The sequence below is a fragment of the Anomalospiza imberbis genome, chromosome 7 (genome assembly GCF_031753505.1).
Source record: "Anomalospiza imberbis isolate Cuckoo-Finch-1a 21T00152 chromosome 7, ASM3175350v1, whole genome shotgun sequence".
NCBI classification, from domain to species: Eukaryota; Metazoa; Chordata; class Aves; order Passeriformes; family Viduidae; genus Anomalospiza; species Anomalospiza imberbis.
In genome coordinates, this window is record NC_089687.1 from 26,493,977 (window position 1) to 26,521,965 (window position 27,989).

The window sequence follows — 27,989 nt, forward strand, 5'->3', positions numbered from 1 at the left end:
TGCCCCTTCTTTGCCTTCAGCTCCAGTCTGCTAACAACACCTGCAACAACAGGAAGCAGCAATGTTATTGCTACTACTGCAGATAGGACATCTGCTCGTGCCAGAGGAAAAATGACGTTCCTATTGCATCCTGGTATAGGAAGATCCCCTCCAACCACAGTATAAACAATGCAGAGAAGCTGCTGCATGAAATATGAAAATGAAGCCACAGTTCAAGGTGGTGATACTGCTAACCTTCTAACAGGTGGTCAGAAGCTAATTTAGCTCCCCTAAGCTAGATTTATTTTCCATTTTGAAGGAAGAAATATTTTGCTTGCAGACTTCACTGTTACAGAGGGGAGACACAGAAGTTGACAATATTAAATAAACAGAAAAAAAGAAACTGTGACGCCACCCAGCAAGTGACAAGGCTACAGTCACCCCCCAAAAACCCACTTCGGCAGCAAAAGATGAAATACACATACAAAGATAATAAATAAACCACAATGCATACACATTTTTCCAGAGAATTTTCATGCTATAGCAGTCACCTCAGGTCACAACTGCTCAGTTTAAAATGCCAGGCTAAAGACACAGTGCAAACAAACTCTCTAAATATGAATGAATGTCACTGTCAGCAACAATTTAAAAGTTAAATATCTGAATTGAAGTAACATTTTATATAATAAACACAATTATCATCATCTATTACCTTCCTAAGCACTGGGGGTGAATTTAAAACTACAAGGAACAAAAACTTTCCTGTGCTGAAGAGTTCACAGCCTAAGCAAGACACACCGAGTGGGCAGCTGCCCTGAGGAGATGGTGTTATTTGTCCCCTTTTTTTATTTATTTATTTGTATGGCTTGTTGTAGCACTGTAGTGGGTGGGCTTGTTATTCTGGCCACTGCAGACATACGAGGAAGATGATATCTTCAAAGAGCCATGCATGCCAATTTTGCAATGTGAATTACAGGCTATTTTACTGTATTATAGGAGGAAGACAAAATGCAGCATCAAATCGATGCTGTCACTGGTTTTAGCATCTGTAAATTTTGTGTTATTTTGTTTCATCAGAGACCTCAAGGCTGTGCACAGGATGATTTTTCTTTGCAGCCTTCTCTTATTCCTGTTTTTAGCTAATAAGAATAAAATCCTCATCTCCATTTATGCTAGGCAAGCAGGAAAATATTTCTATTTGCTGTCCCAAGTTTACTTGCTGTCTACTCACTGTTTTGTGGTAAGTTTCACAGTGAATGCTTTATGGCTTGGCTTGGGAAAAGGAGCACAGAACATGTCATCATAGGTTTAAAAAATTCTCCTGTGACTGCCAGAGGTCCAGAGTCGGTCAGTTTAGATATCCCAGAACCATGATGGAAGAGTCCCAGGATCTTCTCCTAGCTGTTGCTAGAATCTGATTTTGAGTTTCAAGGAAACATAAGTGATTAAAGAATAGAAGTGTGATAGTCAAATGCAACGCATTACCCAGGTATCAGGGAAATTATGGGAGGAAAAGAAAACCTCAAGAGGCTGTCTTGGCAGAGCCACTAATATTTACATCAACTCTTTACAGCTGTATCTGCTCCTAAAGCCTTTCAGGGATGAAGACTTCATAGCCCCCGTGCAGTCTAATCCAGCACCCATCTGCTCTCACTGCTGGAGTCGCTCCTAAGCTTTGACCTGAACCTTTCCTAAGAACATTTCAGTTTACAAAATAAGTTTATGAAATAGAGAAACTGTGAAATCACATGCTACAAGCCGCAGAAAAATACAACACATTTCAGAAATGTGGCAGTTTAGCATAAACTAAGTTAAGAGTATGCCAAAGGAACAGAAACTAAAATTTTCACCCTTGACTTATCTCTTTAAACATAGGGGATGTCTCAGCAGACACCTGGCAAAGGATTAAAAATATATGCCTGTCTCTTAAAAAGAAAATAGCATCAAGCTTAAATTAAAATTTTGCTGAGTTCAGATTCTCTTCTACTTACAGCACACAAAGATCAATGTCTGTTTCTAATCCAAACTCTTTGTAGAGCAAGCAATTGCTTAATTGGTCAAAACTATGGGTGAGAGGTGGTTAATGATGGCATCCCAGTCAGCAAATGACAGAGAGTACAATGCAGCTTTTTCTTCCTTAACTGGTCAAGGAATCCATCCCAACATCATTGTAGACACAGGGCCATGCCTATCACTGCTGTACCCGGAATACATTGGGGTACACTACTTGGTGACAACAGAAGGAAAACAGTTGTGTCCAGAGGTCCAAAGCAATTTGTGTCTCTGAATAGCCCCAGTGTTCAGATCAGAATCATTGTTCACCTCTCTGGATCAGGAAAAACACTTTTCTAAGCTGCCACAAGACAGAAAGCTATGGCTTTACACACAGCAGCCCCTGTGTGTGTCACATTAGGAATTGTATAAAAATACACACCCACATGTACATACATAAAAGCCAGGCCCTGCCCTCAAAGCACTTACAATTTAAACGAGCAAAGCAAACATGGCTTTTTACAGTAACTGCCACATTATCTTCCACCTAAAATGGGACAAGCTGTGTTTCGGAGGATCCTCCCATACAGGTTCCCTGCCCACACTGCAGACCATTCCTCTGGCCAGAGTTTGGCTGCAGGTGCCAGGGCTGCCAGGAAGAAAGGAGAAACCAGGAAATCCAGGAAGAGCAGCTACCTGCCCCACTGCCCAGCCTCCTGAACCTAGCCTGGGAAAGCTGAAGCTGTACTGAAGAGCAAGAGGGGAAGGCAGAGACTTGTCTGCAGCAATGGGAGAAATAAAAGGGGTATAAGTATCTGAACACGTACTGAAAGGGTGGTGGCACAATTATTTTAGATGACTTCTGAAACAGAGGCTTCTTACACAAGTCGATGTTATGAATAAAGGTAAATCAAACTTTATTCTTGGAATATCTTTGTGTTCAGTTGAGGAGCAGTATAATTCTGAAGAAACAATTGCACAGAGTAAGTGAGGTGAGGGGAAGATGCAGGGAGTGCCACACACCGGCAGACAAGCCAACGCTGGCAAAGGCTGCGAGAGTCTTTGTGCAGTGGGAAGGCAGGACACATGCTCTGGGTTATGTGTCACCAGGAAGACAGAAGATAAAAGGCAGCAGAGGCTGTGGTACAAGTTGAAGTCCCTTTGGATACATCGCATTAATATGATTATGAGGGCAATGTGTCAAAGTTTAACTATTTGTCAGGAGGGCTGCTTGCCCCCAGAGGTTTCCTGATCCTTCTATTCAAAGACTGGAAGTTACTCATAGTTCCCTTGCTCTATCAAGGTGATGTTTTCACAAACAGATGGACAGCCAGCTGTCCCCAGAGAACAAGACCTGCAAATGCCATAGACCAGAGCATCCACCAAGCCAGCGTGGCCCACTATGTGCAGAACAGGGCTCTTGTTCACAGACAGCTTTCAGAAGCAGCAGGTGTTGCCCAGGGCCTGTGACCAGTGTCCCAGTGTCTGACCTTCACAACGCATTTCTGAGCCCACGGCACTGCCCTGCACTGGAGGAGAGGCAGTCCCCTCATCTCTGGCACACGCTGAGTTCCAGCTCAGTCCTGACTCCATCCCTCATCCTGGCTCCCTGGGCTCAGCAGGACTCCACCCCTGAAGGCCCCAGTGCCCAGACCCAGCTGTGCCTCTATGCAGCACAAACTCCCAGCCCCCATTACACACAGCAGAAAAGTCAAGTCACTTTGTCTTCCCTGTTCAGTCAACAAAAACTCCTTGTATGAGAACCTACTTACCAGCATGAAGGAGGGTTGCACAAACCAGTCCCATGGGAGAGCAATACAGTGAACATGGTGTTGCAATATATGTTTTCATATTAAAACACAAACTAGAAAAGTGGCCAAGGGAACAGTGGCAGGACTTTTCAAGTCTGTTGAGAGTTTTAATCCAGAGATGGTAGCCTAAACTCATGACTTGTAATAACTTTCTGTTTGGGAAACAGAGCAAGACTGAAAACTAGGCATGAAAAAAAACCTACTACAGAACTAGAGTTTGTTCCTGAGAGTTGTTCAAATTACAAAAGACATTAATAGAAGCCTCTGGCTGGGACTAACTGAAAAACAATCAAATATTGATTAGACAATACAAATATTGATTAGATAAAGCATGCAATACCCCTCCTAACTCAGACTGTGTCACTTCCACAGATGAACTATCCCAACAACTTTAGCAGGAACTAGGGGAGAGATGTGTAGAAACAGAAGGACAAATGAGTTAGCTGTAATTCACTAGCACTTCACAATAGCCTTCCACCCACCTAGTAGATCAGGGCCACAGAAATACCCAAACTTTGCATCATGGCCACATAAATCAGTATTGAAGTCTATCAGACATGATGAACTTTCTGGACAGGAAAGAAAAAACAGCACAGTTTTCAGACATTTCTGAGGTCAGTGAGTGTTTGTTTTGAGGGCAGGGCTCCTGTCAGCGTTGCTAGATAAGAAGCAAAAGGTACTGAGTAAGACCTCCATCCCTGCAGGAGCCCATGTTGTGAATTTAAGTGACAGTCATCAAAACTCCTACCCTGCCTGTGCATTTTTACCAACTTCTAAAAGTGCAGTAGATGTTTACATAGAATGGAGATCATAAATACCTTTGATCACCTACATTAGGACTGTCAGAACAGACAGTAAAGGGAATACAGCTTGCTGAGCTTTCAGATACACTGTTCTGCTCACTGTGAGAAATTTGCAAGGTTAAGAAATGTAGATTCTCAACAGTGTCATGGTATATTACAGCCACATAAAGCGTTTCTGGATTAAAATACTTTTAAAATTAAATTTTCCACTCTGAGTAATTCCTACCATATGACAATAAAAGTAAAATCTGACACAGTCGAAACAAAAAAATCCCTTATTAAGATCCAACATAATGGAGAATCAACAGATGAAGGATATTTTAACAGAAGCTATCCAGAATCTAAGAGTAGGAAGATAAATATATACACATCTTTGGGTAGATATTCTGCCAGCTCTGGCACAAGGGGCAATCAACCAGAGGCATCATGTAACAAAGTGCGTGTAAAGACTGTCAATTCACTGTGACTAAGTGATCAGGGAATAAACACTGAGATGGAAACTTGTGAAACGTCCCCAGTGCTCCTGAATCTTCAGACTGAGACCTGCAATTTTCTCAGGTATCAGAAGCACTGGAGGAAACTCTAGTTATTATCCTCATAAAGGAGATCCTGCTGCTACTGCTCTGCCTAAGAGCCTGGCCACCAGGGTTAAATATTCTAGGTAAAGTGGTAAAAATACTATAAAACTCAGGTTCTGTATTCCTGCCACTGTGAGACACGCTAATTTTGCCAAATGGCTTTGTGACCCCGCCCTTGTAAATCAGCTTGTTAATCATTATCGTCATAGAGGCGATAAAGTTGTTTTATGAGCCAACACTGAAGCAGTAACATTAACTACTTATGCAGGGACTGGTGTATTTCTCTGCAGATAACATTTATTAGACGGCACTCTCTTTAAAGACACAGGTTTGCTTCATAACCTTCTTTTGGAGCACTGAGCAATCTGCTCCTCTTATTCCTCCAGCCTGATCTACATGTCAGACACAAGTGATGCCTGGAGGGTATGGGTTAAGTGATATGAAATCCCTAAAACACCTTGAACTACAGGTTCAAATCTAAACTGGATTGTCCTGGCCTCTCCTCCTGACAGAACAAAATTTATGATTATTTCTCAAGGCCAGACACACAGTTGGCTCTATCTGAGAGACAGACACAGACAGAATTTGCCAGGAGGCACTGACGCAATGCAGAAGAGACATGAAAGGCCAAGAGACACTGAGAAAATGGAAGGGGTGGTGGACATGAAACTCATTCATGATCCCCAATTACATAAATTGAAGAGAAAGAACTTTAATTCACAGGAATAATGTCACAAGCATGTCTGGCAGAAGGAAGCTACCTGAAGGAGCATTCTAACAATTGTGCACAGCTTTCCACCATCCTCTACAGAAAAGGTTTCTGCCCCCATTGGTTGTTTTCTTTCTACCTCTCCAGAAACAGCTAGTCTGAATCATGCCTTTTCCTAACAAATTCAGAGGTAAGCTCCAGCTTTGCCTGGACTTTAAAGCACCACAGAGAATATGCTTCCTGGACTGAATGAAAGGGCAGATAAAATATCCTGAAGAGACTGTCTTCAATTCACCACTTGGATGCTCAATACCCTCCAAATTCCACCAGTGGAAGCTTTGTGGAGGAGGACTAAACATTCAATAACCTTTCTTCATCTCCAGGACAGATGAGAAATATGCTTTTAAAGGAACTGCCAATGATAAAAGAAAACAGGTCTAGAAAAAACACCTTTAGAAACATCTAGTTTGTTCCTCACCCTCCAGTACAACCAAAATGACTGTCTGACTTGCTTAAAAACTTCTCACCAGAGAGATACCACAACAGTCCAGTACTCAGAACAACTGGAAAGTTGTTCCTAATGCCTGCCTCGGATCTTTTGCTGCAGTCAGGATCTTTACTTTACACTCTACCTCCTATTCTTACATTGCAACATCTATTTCAGAAACCATTTTCTGACAAATTCTCTTGTCTGTCAGAGGTAATCTTTGTCAGAAGCCAGGACAAGCAAAAGTGGACTGGGGCTGCAGGAAAAATACAATGATTGCCTTTACCTATTTGTTTACTGGATAACAAGCAGGTATTTTCTGCATTCATTAAACATGCAAGTTGAGCATTAAAGCTGAAATGGCAAATGCAATCTCTGCCTCACCAAGATGTCAGTGGGGTCAAGACTTGGAAACAAGCGTGCTACAATATGCTTAGCTAGGGACAATGCAAGTTGCAGAGAAAATAAAGGGCAAACATTCCTTGGCTGGGAAGTTCCCAGTCATTTATATCTAGGGAACAGACAATGCTTGTGGACTGCTAATTTCCTTGAGGATTTTTTTCTCTTCCGTTGGCCAGATTCTTAACACTGCAAATTCTTGTTATGATTTCAATGCACAATTAATCTTTAGTTCAGAGGAAAAGGAAATGGAAGGAGGAAGGATGATCATGAGGTAAAAGTTGCAGAGAGGCAGATATCAGATCTTTTGTGCAATATACTAATCAGCTGGCTTTCCTTGCTCCATTTTGACTACCAGTCAGCTCTTTCAGACTGCCTGTCTTGTTTATTTAAATCACAGGTGATTTAAGGGAAGCATGATCTCTTACTATTTGTGCGCATGCACACTACAATCAGTCACTGTGCACTGCTATACAACAAATTAAAAAAGAATACAGCAGTAACTTCAGTTGCAACAGGCACGCTATGGGCCACAATCCCAGCTCCCAACAGCAAGAGTGACACCACCCCACCCTCTCCCTCCTCTTCCCTTTACACCCTCCACAGGTCCCTCGCTGTCCCAAAAGCCTGTTCAGCCTGTGGTACAGGTGACAGCAGGGTGGGCAGGGGCAGGCGAGGCCAGGGACTCTGTTCTCCCACTGCTGACACCAGTGCACATTGTGCCGCACTAACTCATCACCCACGCAGGGCAGAGAGCAGCCCGAAAGGAAACCGTGCAATAAACACTGCAAAGAACAAAAAGAACCCCACAAAACCAAGTGCCAAATAAATCAAACTACAGCAGAGCAAACTAGATGAGTGAGATTTGAATAAACAGAACTCAGAAGCCCCCTTTGACTCGTTTGCATCAGGCAGTCTGCACTGATGGCAGAGTCATTTGCTGTTCACAGTCCTTCTGGAGTAAACCCCTGAATATGTCTCACTTTAATTTGCTATTAGAGAGATACTCCACAAATTAGCCCCTAACTAAAACAGGCACTGGGAAGAGGAAGAAATACAAGGTCAAGAGCAAACACTGCTAATCTCTGACAAGCACACATAGGCAGGGTGTGAGGTGAAGATGGAATTTTACATTGGCTGGGGGAGAGGAAAAACAAACTGGGGACAGTTCAAGTCAATTTATAGCAGGAGACAGAGAGGATGACAAAGTTCCTCCAAGCCCTCCCCCACTCTTCTCATTGAAAGGAAGAAATGCCAGAAATTTCAGCAGGTCTCCGGATGCAAGCTAACACAAGTGAAGAGAAGATGGAATTGTCTCAGTATAAACAGCATGCCTGGAGATCACCTGTGCCAGCTCCCCCACCAGCTCTGCAACAAGACTCACACTCACTGTGTTTCAATCATCTTTCCTCCTTTCTCCTTCCCTCAAGGTTTCCAGGCAGCTACATGTCAATTTTGTCACACCCCGAGTTCTCCTGATCTTGTTGCAGGGATGAATTATAGGTTGTTTTAAGAAAAAGGTATTCAAGCAAAGGTTAAAGGCTGTTTTAATCAAACAAGGTTGAAAAAGTACCAGGAATTTGGCCGGTAGAAAACAGAAAGCACATTACTTAGCTTAAAAACATATGTGACTCTAAATACAGAAGCAAATATGCATTCAGGCAGAGAGTATATATACATTTTTTTTTTAAGATTAAGCAAGCAATTGCATGCAGAGATATTAACTGACTCTACATGCCCACTGAGCAAGATGTTATTTTGTGAGTGATGGCACAAAATTAGAAACTTTCCTGCCTTGCATAAGACTGGATCCAGGCACTTTAAGGAGGAGTCCTCTGAAGGATTTTAGAACAAGAAAGCAACATACCAAGAAAGTGGCTAGGGCTACTCTGAAAAAAAACTCAGTGAGTACAAAGTATATTTAAAAGAAAAATCTAAAAAAAATATTCCTCTCTCATCCAAGCAAGTAGCCCTGAGACAGTATTTTATTTCTTGAGAAATCTGTTTTTTCAGGATGTTAGTCCTGAAGGAACACCCAGCTGGCTCTCCCAAATCATCATTTTATGTGAAGTACAGCAATGAGTTCAGAGCTCAGTCTTTCACACTGCTAACCTGCATCTCCAGAACTGGGCTTTTCATTCTGCACAGCAGAAAATAACAGAAGAAACCTGTTTAGCACAAGGCAGCAGAAAAAGGGTAACTTATATTACTGCTGCTGCTTCTATGGGCTGAAAAAAATTAAAATATCTCTGGAGATCTCAACTCAAAAGCTCCTGTGAATCCCTGGCACCACTACTGGGTCATTTTAAACAGAGTTTCATTTTAAAAAGCCACACTTACGCCAAGTGGCCTAGATTATATATTCACAAGGAAAATGACTACAAGTATTTCAAAAGGACTACAAGTATTTAATAAACCCTGTTAAAAATTCTGGTTTCATGCAGTGCTGGAACCAGTCCTACTATTAAAAATATCTACTAATGATCTTGCTATATCTCTAGACTTTGCCTGCAATACCTAATTCAGACGAACGTGTCTTCCTGACAGCCACCTGCCAAAATGCTCCTAACCAGCTCAGCATCCCCCAGCCTGGCTGGCTCTGCCATGCTCTCTGCCTGAGAGCCACTCTGAATGACAGCAGCTCCCTTCCCCAGCAGAGCTGAGGTAAAAAGGAAATGCCAGTAAGATCACTGCCATTACCACTAATTGTAACCAGAGCTGTCAGCACTTTGGGGGATTACACACACACCGGGAATATCAGCTAACCTGAAGCTTCCTGTTCTGCTGAAAGGCAGCTCAGTGCTGGCAAACTCCAGAGAGTGACAAAAATAAATAATGTGCCAGGTGCTTTAGGATGACCCTGCTTGAGCAGGGAGGTTGAACCAGATGACACACTGTGGTGCTTCCAACCTCACCCATTCTGTGATTCAGTGATAAAGGAGCCACAGGAAAGCAGACAAGCTGTTTAACTGCTGCTTTGCTATCAGATCTTTTCTTATTTATGAAGACAGATATTGTGTGGTTTTGCCATCCTAGGACTATTTTTGTTAAAAATAGGTTAGAAACCATCGTAAAATAGTTGATAGTTGTTAAGCATGTCCTGTTAGTTTGGTTATAGAAAAGGGATTTAAAGGGGTAGTTCTCAGAAATACGGTACTCTACGTACCGTATTACACCTAAGTAAAGCGCACCACCCCCAAGCGGAACGAGCCGGCCTGGACAGAACTGTAACGGGCCAATCAAGCGCCTTAAACCTTCATGCAAATGAAGGATCCAAAAAGAAACCGATCCAAACGGACAAAACACAGGATAAAAACGGGGCTCCGGACCCACTGAAGCCGTGCTGCTCCACCCAGAACATCACTGCTCAGAAGACCCAGCGCTGGCACTGCAGCATCCTCGATGGAACGCTCCTGCTTGCTTGAGGCCTTTCTTTTTTATTACAATAAATGTTGAAATCAGTTTAGTACCGGGAGTGTGTTCCCGTTTTTAACAATCTTCATATTCCTCTGCTAATATACTTACTTTAGAACTACAGTTACTTTAGAACACTGTCAATCAGGCACAGTTCATAAAGAATGTCAAAGACAGCTATTAACATTATGCCATTGTGGTCTAAGATGCATCTTGACATAGTTCATGTAGAGAACTATCTGGTGTTGTTACACTGCAGTAACACACTGCAGGACTTACACCTCTGTCACACATGCTGTGTCAACCCTTGCTTGGGAGGCTGGGGATGTGATCAGTGTTTTCCCAACAGTGCTGAACTCAGAACTGTGGCAGCTCTGGCACAGATGATGTGCCTGGCATTTTGCTGCCCTTGTTGAGCACAGTCAGTTCCCACAGAGAACTGTAACAGACAAATCTTCAGTCATCTCAGCATAGCCAGGCCTGCCCAAAACCTAATTCTCCTTCTCATTTTCCACTTCCTGCCCCTCGAGCGAAAAAGGGCTTGCCTAAAATGAAAAGAATTTGCTGGTACAGCTACATGGGTAAACCTCTTTGGTAAACAGAAGTTTAAGACGATGCAGCTTATACTGAATCACTGAATGACACAAATGACAGCAACAGACTTTCTCATGGCTATAACTGAGTTTGCACTCATGATTTCACAGGCTCAGTTACGTACACTAAAAGCAGGAGGGTGTTTGTCATGTACCCAATTCAGTACCACTTCTGAAACTACAGCAAGCCCAAAGTATGTTAGCCAAATCCCATTTTTATCAATCAATACAGCTACATGCACAGGCTCTATGGGGGTTAGATGCTACATCCCATCCTTCTACTGTATCAATGAAAAGGAACTGCTGGGCAGGGACACCACCACTGATGGGCTTTGAATTCATCAGGCTGTGTAAATCTATACTAAGCATCTACCAGCAATGGTATGAGGACTGAGTTATCAGAAAAGAAGTTTTACTTATGAAGAAAACAGCAAGTAAAAGGCAACAGAAATCCACATCCACTTGCATTCCTTGCTATTTTTGGGACTGATGAAACAACTTGTCTAAATCAACCTAAAGCTTTGCATACATAAAAATAGTAGAAAGAGCATCTCTGATCTACTCCTTCACTTGTGTCTAGGAGGTGCAATGAAAGTACAGTGTGGTTTAAAAGCCTGGAGGAGTGAAGGAGACCGTATGATTTCTTTGCTCTTCTAAGACTTTCTAATCCTAATCTAACAATATATTAGGCTCAAATTAGGCAGAACTTTTGTTTCATTGAAGCTCATTTTTATTCCCCACACTCTTCTTAGGAAGCCTTATATGCTTCCTAACATGCATAAAAGCATAAAAGAATGCATAATGCATAAAAGCTTGACCAGAAACATTAAGATTTCCCAGAGAGGAATGCTTCTGTGATACCAACAGTCCAGCAAGCCCAAATCTCCCAGGAGCTGTAATCAGTGCTGTGTGTAATCAGTGTTCCAAACGTCAGAGGAAGACGAAATCATTGATCTGTCACTAGGGGAGACATCTTCCTAATCCCTTCAGTATAGTACGTCTAGTCTGTAATCTTATAATCCCTTTATTTTATGTACTGTAACTGTGGATATTCTCATTATGGATCTTAATCCTCTCAAAGATGATACATTTCTGGCCTTAGTGACACTATTGTGGCATTAAACTCCTCATACTCATTGTGTTTGGCAAAGAAGCATTTCCATTAAGGATTTTTATGCGTCCCTCATACTCACTGTATGATCTGTGCCATATTATTGTGAGAACAGGGCTCTCCTGTTCATCCTTTCTCTGCACTGTTCTTCACATTATTTGTAGGTTCATCTACAGGTAGTCACGAAAGTTGATCCGAAGTCAATAATGTTTTAACTAAATTTCAACAGATTAGTTTATCTACAATGTTAAAATGAATAAATTATACTACATTAAATCCCTGTATGGACATACACATTCAGAATGAAAATGGCCTTAATGCAATTTATGTCACTTTACTTCCAAAGTAAATGGAGACAAACCAAATGAAAGCCGCTTATATTTTCAATAACAGTATTTACACAGCGATTCAAAGTAATTCAACTAATCTTTTTAAATTCCCCTATTTTGTTACTTCATTATTTTTCCCTGAGTGTTCCTGTATAAACAAGTCTTCAAATTATCATCTTTTTAAATCTCCCATCTTGCTCACAATCTCCATCCTTGACATCCAGTAATTTTTTTCCTTATGTGGATCCTTTTTATTTTACTGTATCTTTTAGAGTTGGTATAACCAGGATGAAATAACTGCCATGATTAAGAGAGTTTTACAATAAAGACCATCACAGAATCACACAATGTCTTAGGCTGAAAGGGCCCACAGTGGGTCATCTGGACCAATCTCCTTGCTCAAGCAGGGTTATCCCAGAACATGTGGCACAGAACTGTGTCCAGGCAGTTCTTGAATATCTCCAGAGAGGGAAAACTCCACAACCTCTGGGCAACAGGTTCCCATGCATGGTCACTGCACAGTAAAGTTCCTCCTCATGTCCAGGTGGAACTTCCTGTGCATCACTGCAATAATTTTTGCACACTTGTGTATCTTGTTATTTAACATAAAAAAGAGGCAAGATATTAGTTAACTCTCTATGGATGAACCGTTTGAATTTGGAAATCACTACAATAGCCCACTCTAGTCTTTTCAAAAGCTCCCATTAACGTGCTATGTAGTGTAAGGAGCAAGAATTACTTTTCAGAAGAAATACAAGACTCTTGTCTGAGTCAACTGCGGTCCAAACCAACATCTAACAGTGTAAAAATTGTCAGTTTCAATAAAAGCAGCCCCATAATCACATCTGTAAAATCTAAATGGACAGTTTTTAACTCCTGTTGCATGAACTCTGTTCATACGTGCACAAAAGTATCAGTAATGTCAGCAGAGAAGAGACTTCACACCTCCAGCAGGTTTAGGATGAAACTATGCTGGACTGTAACAGCACATCATGGTCTGTAAGACTAATTCATTTTTCCAGTATACTGTGTCTGCTAACACCAACAAATTCAGGAGTGAATACTTGCTTCCTAGCAAGTGGAGATCTCCCTCTTGAAAGCTTTAATTGACTGGAATAGCCCTGGATAAACTGCCTAACTGAGATGCAGAGGGTTATGGGTGATGCAGGGCAGATGATATGAGGTTGCAAAGACAAACAAGTGTAGCCAATGAGGCAGAACAGGCAAGCTGTGGTGTTTGTGCCTGTTTAATCACACTTGGCGTTTCTGCCTATTCAATGTGAACTCGCCTAATCAGTGATCTCACCTGCTGACACCAGGATTCTAATCACATCTACCCCACAGGAATGCCCACAGATAGACCTCTGTAAACTTAAATGTAGTCCCTGAGGCCTTGGTCTGCAGCAAAACCTTCTGGAGCCCATGGATGCATTTCTGTGTACATACAAATAAGGACTGTCACTTGCTGCCTCTTTGGTTACTACAAGCCTTTGCTAACAACACAACTACCAGCAAAAACCACTGCCTCACCAGGATTTGGGAAATTTCCAAAATTAAGGAGACTTTCTTCCAATTTTTTTTTTTTTTTTACTCTGCTTTTAACCTCACAGTAAAGTCTTCCCCACTAGAGCCCTATCCAAATGGATCCAAGTGACACCAGACAGTCTAAGTATATACTCTGCTAGGTTCATAGTATCTAGGCCCTGTTAAGCTTGGAAAGATATTTATATCGGATTTTATTTTAGAATAGTATTACAAGTTGCTTCATCTACTGCCAAACAGGCATTTCAACCTTTTTGCAACTAAGAACAGACTCTCAAACCCCATTTTTGAAACTCAGCTGCTTGGCAGGAAATAACCATGTTTTCTAGGATCTTTAAAGGGAACCTGGCCAGGAAACAGATCTGAATTGAGCTGGGAATAACCAAGGTAAAGATTGCTTATATCTGCAGATTACCCCTCTCTGCTTTTCTAATTCACTCACCATGCCTTATCTTTCCATTAATCTTTAATAAACCTTTTAGTTAATTCCCCAAATACATGCAATCTACATGACAGCAGGAAACAGTGCAAAAGCAGTCCATGGATATGAGGAAATGGGCAGCAGAGAAATCAAAAGGAGGAAAAACTTTCAGGATTAAAACTACCTAAACTCAGGTCAGTGGAAAATGATGAGCAACTGGGAGAAAGCAGCAGTAAGGGGCAAAGCAGACAGGAGGGAGGGGCTGTTAAGGCTATTAGTATTTATCTGACCATTGGATTAATTCTCTCAACAGGGCCCTCCTCTCTTTTCCACTCTGCATCCACTTCGACAAAAACAGGCAATCTGATTTCAAACTTGGAGCCTCTGAAATGTGAAAAACCCTCGCCATGCTGACAACAAGGATATAGCTAGATTAAAAGGTAAATGTAATTTAACCCACCCCAGCAGAAATGGTAATCAAATTATACTGCCTCTAAATATGATAAGTTTGGGACTGGGCCCCTCAGGGGAAGAGAAGGTGTCTTGCAAACACAAACACAAAGAAACATGTTATAGGAAAGTGCTAAATCAATGCATGAATTATGACTTCTACCCTCCTTCTCTCCCCCAGGGTGCTTAATAAACTGCTGCTTGCTTCTGAAATATCTACTACCAATGTTAGGGACTGATTAAGCAGCTTACAAAGCACTGGGGGCTAATAGACAGGCCCACCAGGGAGACTGCAGCTCTGGAGTTAAGTAGCTCGCTTTTTCACGGCTTGATTATTAAAGATGAGATAGCAGAACATGCTGAAAAGATGTGGAAACAGTTCCAGACCTCAGGCAACTGGCTTTTTTATTTTATATATGGAATCATTTATATCCTGTGATTTTACCAGCCAACAAAAGCCACGTTTCCTGTTGTTCTGTAGTCTCCAGCTCTGAGGGGCATCTGAACAACCTCAACTTAATGTGTCAACTGAATATCCAGAACTGACTATGCTACTCTTATCCTGCAAAAAAGGCACCAGTAGAGAAGGGAAACATAGGTGAAAGAAGCTTAAAATACTGTTTTACATGCCACTGGCTACAGCATTAATGTGAACACAGAAGTGCCCAGGTCAGTCACCACACTTCACCTCATTGCTCCCTTCACTGTGCATCTGAGCATTGCAGCACATTCACCTTTGATTCCCTATTCTCCCATTTCCAGCTCTTTTTTTCCAATTTTGTCTTGTTTAATCTGTTACAGAATAAAATTCTGCTGTTCAGATAAATGTACTTCAAGGTTCTTGCTTAGTTGAATCAATAACAATGCAAAGACAAATTCTGCTGGCACATGGTCACATCTGTCATGGTAACACTGCAAGTCTCAGCTTTGTGTAGTGGGCTGGCTGAGGTTTGTGGGGAAGGGGGGATGGGGGTTAGTTTCCCCCTGCCCCCTCCTCATGGCAATGCTCAGCAGACTTGGTAAATAATCATAATGCATTAGGAACTTTACAAACTTCAAAATTCCCAAGCAACTACTCTTTCAGCAAAAAAATAAACACAACTTGTCACCTGTGGGCTGAGACTTTGATGAGAATTTATTGAGCAGATGAAAAATTTCTCATAGCAAAGTTCTCTTTATGGACTACAGTTTTCTTTCAGTCTCTTTCCATCCTTATTTGAACACTGATGCTCTAGGCTTTCATCCCTAATCGATGCCACTGTTAACCCATTTTTATACTAAACTACAAACCACAGACACAACTTGGAAGTGCAGGTATTTATGCTATGAACAGCTAGAAGAGAAATGCACAATTAGCTCTGAAGTCAAGAACAGGCTCCATGTGTAACAGGTAGAATAAATCAAAGACACTCACCTGCTGAAGGTCTGACAGAGAATAAAGATGGATTTGTTGAAGAAGATACTCTCTGGGGAAGATCCTGAAAAGAGAAAAATGGGTATGTGTCACACCCTTTTGACTGGGAAACCCGTAAGTTTCCTCTCCCTACCAAATAATGGCAGGACTGTCATGTTAGAGAGAAAGAAACAGAATTATATCACCCTCTATGCACCAGCTATTTTTACAGTTTTCTGCATGGGCACAGCAGTCCCACAATAAGAATAATTTCTGTGCCAGTGTCATTCTCATATTGTCAGGTCATATACTGAGACATTAATAGCCACTGAAAGCTCTTTCTGACAGCAGACGATGATTCTTTAAACAATTAATGCAGCAATAAAAACAAATAATGCAAATAACACATTAGAAGTATTTCTTATTGTCTCAGACAATATTCCTGGTCTGCTACAAAGCTGTAACACTTAGTTTCACATGTGATTTATGGTTTTGTAACTGAAACAACTGTATTGGGAAAAAGGCCACATAGATACTGTTCTTCCAAGATCAAGTTGATATAAATTCCTCTTTCCATACAGAAATGTATGTATTGGTATAGACTCTATAATGACTTACTTAAGAAAGCAGTATTTACCTCGCATAAGCCAAGTTTCAGGCAAGACCATTGCTTATGTACTGACAGACCTGATAAGTAAAGCTAAATTATAGGAAACCGTAATGTGAACAGAGAAGAGATGCCCTAATCAGACTGATAGGCAGTAAAATGAAAAACTAGTCTAATATAACATCACAGAGGGGAAAAAAAGGACATTGGAACGTTAAGTGGATATTAGCTAAAAACATTTATGAAAATGTATCTGCTATAAAGATGTCAGGAACAGAAAAAGAACATCTATCTTTGTGTCCACGCAGAGAGAAACAACAATCTGACCAGCTTTACTTTCCATCTACACAGAACAAATACACCACCACACTCAGTTCTCCTGGGGAGGGGAGATTACTCTTGCAAGAAAAGCAACCAAGTATCTTAAGAAGTTAAACCATTTCCCACTACATGTTCTCCTTCAGAGGAGAATTTGTAAATCCAGTTCCTAAATCTCCATCACATTGTTTTAAGGCAATACAGAAATTAAACTCTTCATATTATTAAATGCATGAACAAAGTTTTGGCAAAGACTGGTTTGTAACGGTAGAGCTCAATGGCAGTGAACAGAGAGACCATTGCACATGTTCAAAAACACCCCAAAGACAGTGAAAGGCTGATATGAACTTACACGTTATCTTGATACGAGACTATTGAGAAAGCACGCAGTAGCTCAAAGAAGAGATTTTAGAAGCTGCAACAACATAATCGTCTAAACCACTGATGAAGAGAGTAAGACTACCAAATGCAATCTCTCCACAGAACACGGCTTCTAAGAAATAATGAAAATAATTCTGTTTCTGGCATTCCATTAGTTGTCTTAAACAGCCTTATACTGACAGTTTTCAAAGCTGTATGTACTGAAGGGACAAGAACCTCTCACTGCTGCTAAGGCGGACAGTACAAATAATTCATAATTCCTTTTGGACTTTTGAAAAAAAATTAAGATTTATTGGGGTAGGAGGAGAAGAGTTTTGCAAGCAAGGCACTGACAACTGCAGACCACCCATCTTATGGCACTTTTCTGGAGCTGGTCTGTGCCACTGCTCCTTCTCACTCATCAAGCCTATCTGCTCTACCCACCCAATTCTCAGCTGCAATCTCACTGGGGCATTGCCAATTTCCCCTTTCAGCTCTGTAGGTTATACTTTGCTCCTTTTTCAGGGGACTGTGTTGTAGTGGATCTGCTGCAGTACACCTTCAGAACACATTTGGCACAATATCAAAGACCACTGGAAAACAGTCAAAATCCAGACATCAGACAACATATGAGGATGGAATTGCTCATTTGCACATAGTAGACTTATTAAAAGATAAGGAGTCAACTCTGAACAGCATATTAAAGTATTAGTATTTTTTCAGCTCAGATAGAATTTCTTTCACTAAAATTTACCATCATTCTCCCCTGATCAATCAGGTAGGCACTAAATAGCTTTGCAGAAACTGTATTATCTGCTGATGTCCTTACAGTACTGCTAAGGAAAAAATTAGCTAATGAAACATTTCTTGTTCAGGAAATAGCCTGAATAGCCCATAATGCAAAACCTGTAAATGACTAGTATTGATGACTAACATCACACTCCCCTGCCTTCAAGGATGGCATTTTATTTCCTTATTTCCTGCAAGTTCTAACTCCTAGTAAAAAGTGTGCAGGTGAAAAGCAAACTCATGATCAATCAAATTCCTTTGTCAGGCGAGTCTCAGCCAGCACAGGCCCTGGTGACAAATCTTATCCCTATACCTGTCCTGCTCCTTAAAACATGATAATCTGCAGCAATAGCTCTGCAGAGCTGGTATCCAATGCACCTCCTCCCTTCCAAATCTACTTCCAGGAAAAAAGTAGGCACTGCCCTCCCAGTTTTATGCAAAACATATATATATATGTATGTACATATAAAAAATTATTATATATATATACACACACACATATATACATACTCAGCACTAAAGTGAGAGGAGTGATTATTTCCATTGCTACAGAAACTGAGGCATAAAAAACCCCTCAGTAAGTAAGGCTGGTCCAGCTTCAGATTTGCAGCCCTTCTATTGACTTGAAAAATTAAAACTGGTTCTCTGTGGTAGGCCACAGAGAAATATCCGGACACTCAAAGCTCACAAATACAACAGCATTTACGGAAGTAAACACTGTAAATTAAGTAACTGGGCCAGTCCCTGCATGATTCCCAATAAATGCAGAGGTGCAAAACACTCCTTCAACATTTGCTCACACCACCAAAGGTGGAAGCCATATAGCCCTATGGCTGTGAAACCCTGAAATTGCCTAGAACGAGGCAGCACAGCCCCCACTCAATAAATGAAGTGCTTTCACCACACCTGTGGCGAGCTGAGCAACTGCTTCAAAAACAGGTCTTGCTGTACTGCATGTCTGCAATGAAGTTCTTCTCCAGAAAATTTCTATTAGTCCAGTTTGGAAAGAAAAACCCAAAGTTCAACAGCTACCTGAATGTAACTGGTGAAGCCACCTCCCAGAAATGCATCTTTCATTCATTGCCAGTTTTTGTCAGCCTCTAGTGGGTGGGGAACAAGAGTATAACAGGCACCAAAATACCAAACCCAAACACATTTTCAAAAAAACTCATAAAATGCAAGCAAATCAGTTGGGGCAGGAAATCCATACAGACCAGGTACTCCAGTGAGCAAGAAACTGACTGATGCCTGGTTTCCAACCATTTGCTTGCCTGCACAGGTTCTCTGAGCCTAATGAGGTCACGGCTGATATAAGTCCTTTTCAGTAGGAGGCACACAGGACCAATTCAAAGCCTCTGGCTTCCCAACTCAGAGGCCTCCTCCCATGTAGCCAGTAGGAAAGTAGTGCCTATGCTCTCTCTGTCACTCTGTCATCTACAGCTGAAACTGTTCAAAGGAAACCAAAGTCAGTAGGGAACAGCAGGTGAGATGGGGCTCACACAAACACCACACCACGGCGTTTGCATCCAGACAAGGTACTACAAGGCATCCAAATCCACCTAAAATCATGAGCATGCTTAGATTAATACAAGGCCTTGACAGAAAAAAACCAAAACATGTCTGAACTTTGCTTTTCCTATAATATAAAGGTCCTTTATAAACACCAAATGGGAAATCTCTAATTAGTCATTTGAAAGCAAAATAAAATATGTCAGTTTTGTAAATCTTTTGATTGATGTGCTACAACTAACTAGATTTTTTTTAAATTGGTCAATTAAGGGCATTCAATAAACAGTGGCCTTTCAGTCAAATCTTAACACAGAAAAGCAACTGGAGTGAACTAGACAGAGGTCAAACACAAGATGTTAAGACTAATCACAATAAAAACTCAAACCTCTGCAGCTTCAGAATGTGACCTGTGACCCTTGAGAGGCAAAAGGTATCAAGAGCACGTCCCACTAAAAGCACCTCCTAAGCTTTCCCAGTTTGGAAACTCCCGGACCAGTTTCACCATTGATGAGTCACAGGACTGCTGTGCTGTAAACCCTGGCTACCAGTCAGGGTTTAACCTGCAATGAACAAACCAAGTTCAATGCTAACCAGCCTCTAGCTTTGCCAGTTACTGTGAACAATGAAATCCAAAGTCCTATTGGTTAAAGCTCTCTAAATTGCTTTATTGTTATGTCCTAGATATAAACACAATCAGTGCAAGCAGAAAAGAAACACACTATCCAAGACACTTGATCCAACTAAAAGAAAGAAGTGAGCATTCTCAGTTTCTCATTATTATTGTTCTTTGCTTCATACTTTGTAATCTGAAGTATAACCTTCAGGCAAGACAGAAATTTCATCTGTTCCTTCTTGGATGATCTTATCAGGTAAGTATTTGCACAAACAAAGGTTATCTTTTAGTGTCCTCCTGCAAACAGAACCACTGATAAGAGTTTACTTTTTGCATTTGGATAAAGTGTGTAGTCATAGTGCTTTGTTAGCACTAAGTAATTGCTCTGCATTTAAAGCCTGTTTATCACCAGCCTAGGTAATTTTTCTTCAATGGGTTAAATACCCTGACAGCTCTGCTAAAGCTACAACCAATTAATCTGCCTATGCCTGACACTATAACCAAAGTACAAACGTGATAAGCAAGGGGAACTCTTCTTTTTATAGTGCAATCAAAAGTAATCAAGTTAGGTGGCAGGTGGGCACAACCAAGTCTCCTTCATACCAAAAAGCCTCTTAAAACCTAGGATGTGAGGGGGAAGGGAGGGGAAGGTGGCACCAGGGTTTCATGTGCCAGCCAGGAGTGTCTGGTTAGACCAGGTTGAAAAGTGTATGACTGAGCTGTGACTCACAGGGGACACAGATGACCCAGTCCAGCACAGCACTGCATTCAGCCTCCTCTCCACCCCTCTGCAGGAAGCTGCTACACCCAAAGCTGGCACAGCACCAGGGTACCAAGTCCTCTTCCTCATCCAGCACAGCTCATGCCCTGGCACTGCAACTTACACCTTTGGAGCTACTGCACTACACTGCAAAGTAAAGCAGCTGAAGGCCAGCACATGCTGATTATTGCCATTCCCGTGGCTTTTTGGCCCTGAACAAGGGACAAGAGCCCTCTTTGGTCCTGTCCCTGCAGGTGTGCACCAGCACCAGCTGCAGCCACGTGTGGAGCAGACAGGCAGGACCTGTGTGCAGTCTGATCTCACTGAGAGTAGCTCCAATTTTTCAGTTACTGTTTGGTTCTAAAACTACAGAGGGGTTTCAGTGAGTTGCTAGTTATCCCAAATATACGTGGCAAGGTAAATAACATTTGCTGGGTTTTCTCTTCCAATTCATTTGACATGGACATTGTCAGTTTAAGGTAGAGAACAGCATCAGAGGTGAGGGGAAAAGGCAGGATTTTTTCCAGTGTTGCTAATTCTTATAGTTTTCTTCAGATTTTGATTTTGTATTTCCTTGGAAACCTTAGCTCCTGGAAGTTTGCTGGGAAAGAAGAACCCAAACTTTCCAGCCAACAAAAGTTACTCGGAAAAGCAGAGCTTTGGGAACTTAGTGACTTTAAAGTCAAAAGGTAAAAATAAATCAATGAATTTAAACCAAACCAAAACACTAATTCATTTAGTTCTTGTGGCATTATACCTGGGAACAGTGACTCCCACATATCTTCAGCCCACACTAAGTGCTAGATTTATTAGCAAGCATGTCCAGGTAAGCTATTATTTTATGTTGTTATGAAATTCCCCAAGAGCACCCCTATGTTAAAACAGTTACTCTTATCATCCATCAGCGATCCTGAACCAGTTTATAAACTTCCTACTGAAATGCAGTACACCAACTCCCTCTCCTTTGTGATTCCTTGAGCAAGGTTACAGTAACATTGTGAAAGACAAGAATTACTACAGATCTAACTCATGAATCAAGTACCACTGTTACTAAAAGCAGAACAGAGAATTAGAGACACAATTTCATTTTGAAATCAAATTAATTTAGATCCCCCAATCAACTTGAAATTAAGAATAAGAAAATGGTCTTTGCTTCTGTCAGGCACTCTTGTACCTATGCACTTTGCTGCTGTAAGTTCTGATATAAAAACACAGGGACAAAAATGGCACAAGTCATATTTAACATGGTGTCCACATCTAACAGGAACTTGTTTTTAAATAATTGTTTTTTTGAAAGCAACTTGGTCTCAAAAGGTGAATGGAAATTACCATTGTGAAAGAGATGTAATATCACTCATCTCTTTGACAAGGAGATGCAGGTGTGCCCCCTAGACCGTAAAACGCTAACGTGAACTGAAAGACCCACCTGTCTTCTGGAAGACTTACCATGGAAAGCTCTGGCAGGTTCCTCAGCTGGATGCTTACCATGGTAGAGCATTAGCTTGTGCTTTTGACCTTCCCTTGACATGAACAGACAGCAGCACTGCCTCCACCCTGGCTGCTCTGGCACACATCTCAATGCTTCAGCTGTTTGCTACCTCTAGTTGAAATGAAAGCTCAAATTCCACCATAACACCATCTCCTCAGTTTTAGCCATGCACTTTTTAAGATGATAATTTGCAAGATCCTGCATGCAGTTACCTCTTCCAAAAGAGAGAAGAGCTGAAGCAAAGAGCTGAAGGTAGTCTGTTTGTATGAGCTCCATCAACAGGCAATTTTATTTTGGCTACTGCAATGAATATACGTATGCAGGATCTAAATAAAACAACAAATGGCTTGTGCATACTTCTCTGCATTTATTTTCTCACCTTTCCTCACCTTGGGTTGTTGTTTTGTCTTAACACTGGTTCCTCTCAGGATATGTAAATATCCTCTGTGAATGAGTTTCTCTCTCAGCCTCTTTCCAACCACCCATGCAACAAATTTTCTTCTTCTGTTGGTCTTGCCATTATCTCAGAACCCCGAAACCTGTTTCTTCTGCTTCTTCCCTGCTCAAACTTTCTTTTTGCAGTTTACTGCTTTCAGAACCTGTATCTTTGTTCTCCTGCTTTGGAATTTTCCACTCCCCATGGGCTAAACATTGCAAAGAAAATGGAGAGCCTCCTTCGACAGTCTGGAGATGACTTAATGACCTTCTGTTGTCCTTGGCCTGAAAGATGTTATAGCTCCAGTTTCACATACATGAGGTATTTGGAGGTATAGTGATTGCATTAGATCAATCAGTATTCCTGTGATGTGTTTAGACAGGTTCCCCAATTGCCACACAAATATTTTGAAAGTAATCTATTCCTGTGTCAGAAGTGTTCTGTCTAAGGCCTCACTGTAGGAAGTGACAGGACTCTATTGTTCAGCATAACTGAATTTGGGCTTGTTTCACCTCGTGCTGACAGGCCAGCAGGCTCAGCCATGACCACATGTCTGCAGCACTGGAGGTGCACCTTTAACCTCCTGCTGCTATACAGGAAGACCAAACCAGAGCCTGCTAAGTGATGTATCTAGCACTGGAGTTTTGCTGGGGTAAAACTGATGTATTGCTGTTCTGGAGCTGACAGACAAATGGTATCAGATCGAGATGAGTAACAAGAGGGAAGTTTTCTCATATAGTTTCTCACCACCATTCAGATTTACTTACAGAACAAGGGCACTACAACAAGCACTAATGCATAGGGGAATGTGCTGCAAAACATTTGCCTTGTGTCACTGCCATCTGTCTAAAGTATCAGGGCTAGCAGCACCTGAACTGCAAGTTTAGATGTACAGCTGAGATAGAGAGCCAAGAGGGCTCCCCAGATGGAGCTCGAAGGTTGTCTTAGGTTACCCTATTTACAGTAGAAACACAGGCACCTGAACACTACCCCAAAAATCATTCTGACCGTTCCTTCACTTGAAGAATCTTCAATCATGACAAGAACAAAGCAAACAGAACAGAACTTGCATCATTCAGCACAGTTTCATAGAATACCCTAATTATTTAATGGACTCAGAGATTCTGTTTCCTTCCCAGCCATCTATTTTATGGACTCCATCTTGGTTTGTCTGGGCCATTCTTTCACCATCTGCAGGCAGTGGTGGGATCAGTACAGCTCCACTTGCACTAATTCTGTGTTGGCTCTAGGTTTCAGTCTTGTATGCCTCTGCGTGAACAGCATCCACACAAGCAAGGCAATAAAAACAAGTGAGAACTTGCTCAGTAAAGACATTTGAGGCAAATGATGTGTTGCAATACTGAGGTGGCAGTTACAGTTAACTAGGCATAACAACGTCCCTTGTAAAACAGGGAGCTCAGCAACAGGCTGGGAATCTCATCTGGCTAACATCAGAGGAACACTGCTGATACGTGCTGGTGGAGGGCCTTATTTCACCTCCCTGCCAAGTCCATGTTCCTTATTTTTTCCCCCTGCACATATAAAAGCGTAGAATCCAGTGGAGCAATAGGTGAGAATAAATCATTATAACTGACAGAGACCATTTTTAGCGTGAGCCTTCTAACTACTTTAAGGATTTCTTCTGTCTTTTCCTTCCTTCTTTTTCTTCCCTTCTTTTTACTTTGTCACTTGCATCTTCAAGGTTCACAACATGGTTTCAGTCCTGAGCTCCCTGCTAGATGCCAAGTTTCAAAGTTCTCAAAGTACCTATCTAGGCACACCAAACATTATAAATAACATTTCCACATTTAAGCTAACTGGATCCTGAGCTGACCTGGTTTATAGCCATCTGGAATTCTTCAGAAAAAGTGACTGTAAGCATTGTAAACAGTTTTGTCTTCACAGAGGACACCAAGAGTTTCCAACTTCATTGCCATCTTCATTTTGTGATCTGGGTTGAAGAGCAAGGCATAGATTTAAAGTAGATGATAATGCAAATAGTATTAATAAAAGAAACCTCAGAGTGATCTGCTTTTCCCTAATAAGGCAGGCTCTATCAGTGTCCCAGAGGCAGCAAGGTGCCAATACAATTAATCAGTCTGTTTTTAGTTCTCTGTAGACAGCAATATTAACAGTTTGTTTCAGTCTGTTTATATGGGTCTGACAGGTTTTCAAGATGCTGTGTTCACTCTCTTGTGATTAATAGATATTCACATACTAAGGTGAAGACCAAGCAGAAAAAGAATGTTTTTAGAGGAGGACAGATAACTGGATTCTCTTTCTCCATCTTTCACTTTTAATTAGAAAACAGTACTAAATTTAGGAATGCTGTCTCACCATATTGTTTAAACTCCTCCTTTTCTTGCAACTTGCCCCTGGGATGAGCCAAAGGAAAATTTAAAATCATATCTTTTCTTTACTTTTCAGCTGTGCTCTATAAAGTCATCACATTGCTAGTGAACATCTGCACACTGGGATACTAGATAAAGGTAGGAAAGCCATTGGGAGCATTTTGAGCAAGGAATAAATCCTTATGGGAAAACAACTTCCTTCTTCTCATCTCTGCAAACCTCTTAGGGAACATCTGAGGGAACAACTGAACACCAAAGTCACCTCAATGGAAACTTCACAAAGCAAGGAGCCGTACTCCAAGGTGTGTATTGTACATTCCTTCAGGAGTTTTACACTTTTAGCAAGTCCTATAGAACTGGATATGCTTCCCCAGCACAAAACCAAATCCTTCTTGGGCTGGGGTCCTTCTCTCCACCATACAGCTTTAATTGGAGATGGTGTGAAAAACAAGAAAAAGGAGCATTAGGAGCATTGTTTCCCAGTTTCTCCTATCCATTTCATTTTGACACAGAGATGTCTTCTCTCTCCTCTCTGCTCCAAGAAAAGAGCACGCTCACATTTCTGTGATACATTTTGTCCATTCTCTCTTCTATTTCCTCAGCAATTGTCATCTTTCCATTTTGGAGGCAGATTTTGCGTTTTTCCTCTTTTGTCCTGGTTTCTTCATTAACTCAGTTTCCTGAGATTTCTTCCTTATTTGAAACTCCTTCTCCTGGCTTCCCCTTATGCCTTTTTTTACCTCTAGTCAATTGATTGCTATGCTAGGCCTCCTTTGAACTCTCTTTTACTGTCTTACCCAAGTCCATTGAGTTCCCTGCCTCCTTCTGTCTGTTTTAATAAGAGAATTACTTTTTTCAATACTAATCAGAAAGCATAATTTTCTTTCTTCTACTTTTTCTGAATAACCTTCAAAAATCTTACTTTCCCTTTAGTTTTATTGAAGAAGATGGCATAGAAAACCAGCTCTGCAAGAAAATACCATCCTCTGGAATAAAAGAAAACCATCTTAATTTTTAAAATGCTGTAAGCTGCCCTAGCAAATAATAGGAATTGAGTAATAACACACAAACACATATTAACCCACAGTGCATCTGACACAAGAACTCAGCAATGCTCTCCATAAACCTGTTGCTGTATCATTCTCCTACTTGTTCTAGGTAGTTCATCAAAGCAATGGCACAGGTTATGTACCCAACAGCAGACCAGCTCTCCTTACCTGGCATAAAGACACTGGTGCAGCCTCCTCTCCCTCCCAAAGAATTCAGGTCCCTAGAACACCGTGTTCAAAATACAGTCACTGATGTCACCTGCTTCCTTGCCCTTTGGTAGCTCACAATTTCAAAGCAGTGGCTTTCCTACTTGAAATCTTGTCTTAAAAACTGGGGTATACAATGCTTACAGATCCATCAGATCAGCTGCATGTGCCCAGAACCCCTCACTTCAGACTATGGCATGGGCAGAAACATCTTCCCATCCCTTTTGCAGATCCACACCAAAAACTACTTGGCCTTTTTAAGATCACAACAGTGGCTTGACAGTTCTAAGAAAATTGTTCATTTTTAACTTGTTAGAAAAATGCAGCAGCAGCTGAATGGACTAAGATACAGCACTTCTAAAATGAAGTTCACCTTTTATAAAACTCCTGTTTTCACCACAGCAAACTCAATATGAAACACCTTTTGCTGTGCTGTGACCATGTATTTGCCAATAAACAAAACATTTCAGTGCAGCCATCTCATGGCTACCAGCTGAGCAACAGAGCAGCATAAATCATATGCTGGGTCACATGCCAGGGGACTACATCTGACCTCTGCCTTTGGCTGAGGTCATACCACAGAGGAGAACAGAAGTGCTGGAAAGCAGGCTGACTCTGGCCCCCCTCATGCTTTGCCACACTGTGAGGTGCTTCAAAGGTCCCAGCAGTGGCTACCTCACTGTGATGCCGTGGCAGGGGTCATGAGGTAGCAGATCTGACTGAAAATACTCACACACAGCCAGAAAGCCTAAGGTGGAGTGAAAGATGCTCACCGCAATGTGTGATACCCCAGGGCTAATAGCTGTCAAGAACAATCTCAGATATTCAGACCCTAAAAAATAATTTTCTTCAGCAGAGGATAACCCAGCTTCCCAGGGAAGTCAGATACACGCACAATATCTTTCTCAATGGGTAATGCCTACAGAACCAGAGTGTGAGATAAAACAAAACAGGCAGCAGGAGAGGCAACACACCAAGGAAGCTCCATCCTTGTGCTGACGGCTGGCTGCGGCTCTTACCTTCTACGCAGATCTTCAGCCACTGCTGCCCTGCAGCTGAACAAGTAGGCTCGCAGGGATTTTAGCTGCTGTCTCAGGCGGACCACAGTTGCCAGAGGTTCAACATGATTGTACAACAGGGGATTTTCCTGCTGGATATCAATTAATGGTTCCTCATAAACATATTCCAGGAACTCTTTGGCTTGCTTTGATACCTAAAATATAAAGCAGTTTAGTTAGGCTTTTCTCCAAACTCTTTTTAAGCAGATCTCCCCCTCTGTCATCTGTCAGCTATTCTATGGATCTGAAAACTTAGTCTGTTACCAATTATGAATGGAGACAGAATTGAGAGAGATCCAACTCTCTCTGCTTATAACCAAGTCAAACTTCATCAGGTCCTTCAAAATTGCATGTATGAGATAGCTACTTACCCAATGTACAGTGATATCTGCAGTCACATATACTTTTGCTGCACAGTAACATAGCTTACTA

General features: G+C 41.5%; 1 protein-coding gene across 5 annotated transcripts in view; it reads right to left on the minus strand.

Annotated features, from left to right (window-relative positions):
- PLEKHM3 (pleckstrin homology domain containing M3) overlaps positions 1 to 27,989 on the minus strand; it is an 81,084-nt gene that overhangs the window by 14,835 nt on the left and 38,260 nt on the right. For 4 of the 5 annotated variants that reach the window (XM_068196155.1, XM_068196152.1, XM_068196153.1 and 1 more), the window contains 2 exons: positions 27,519 to 27,712; positions 16,033 to 16,096 (listed from right to left, as the gene is read on the minus strand). In XM_068196155.1, the coding sequence (XP_068052256.1) occupies positions 16,033 to 16,096; positions 27,519 to 27,712 (258 nt within the window). Of the gene's footprint in view, positions 1 to 11,978; positions 12,047 to 16,032; positions 16,097 to 27,518; positions 27,713 to 27,989 lie in introns of those variants that run through there. The other variant, XM_068196156.1, reaches the window with a different exon arrangement.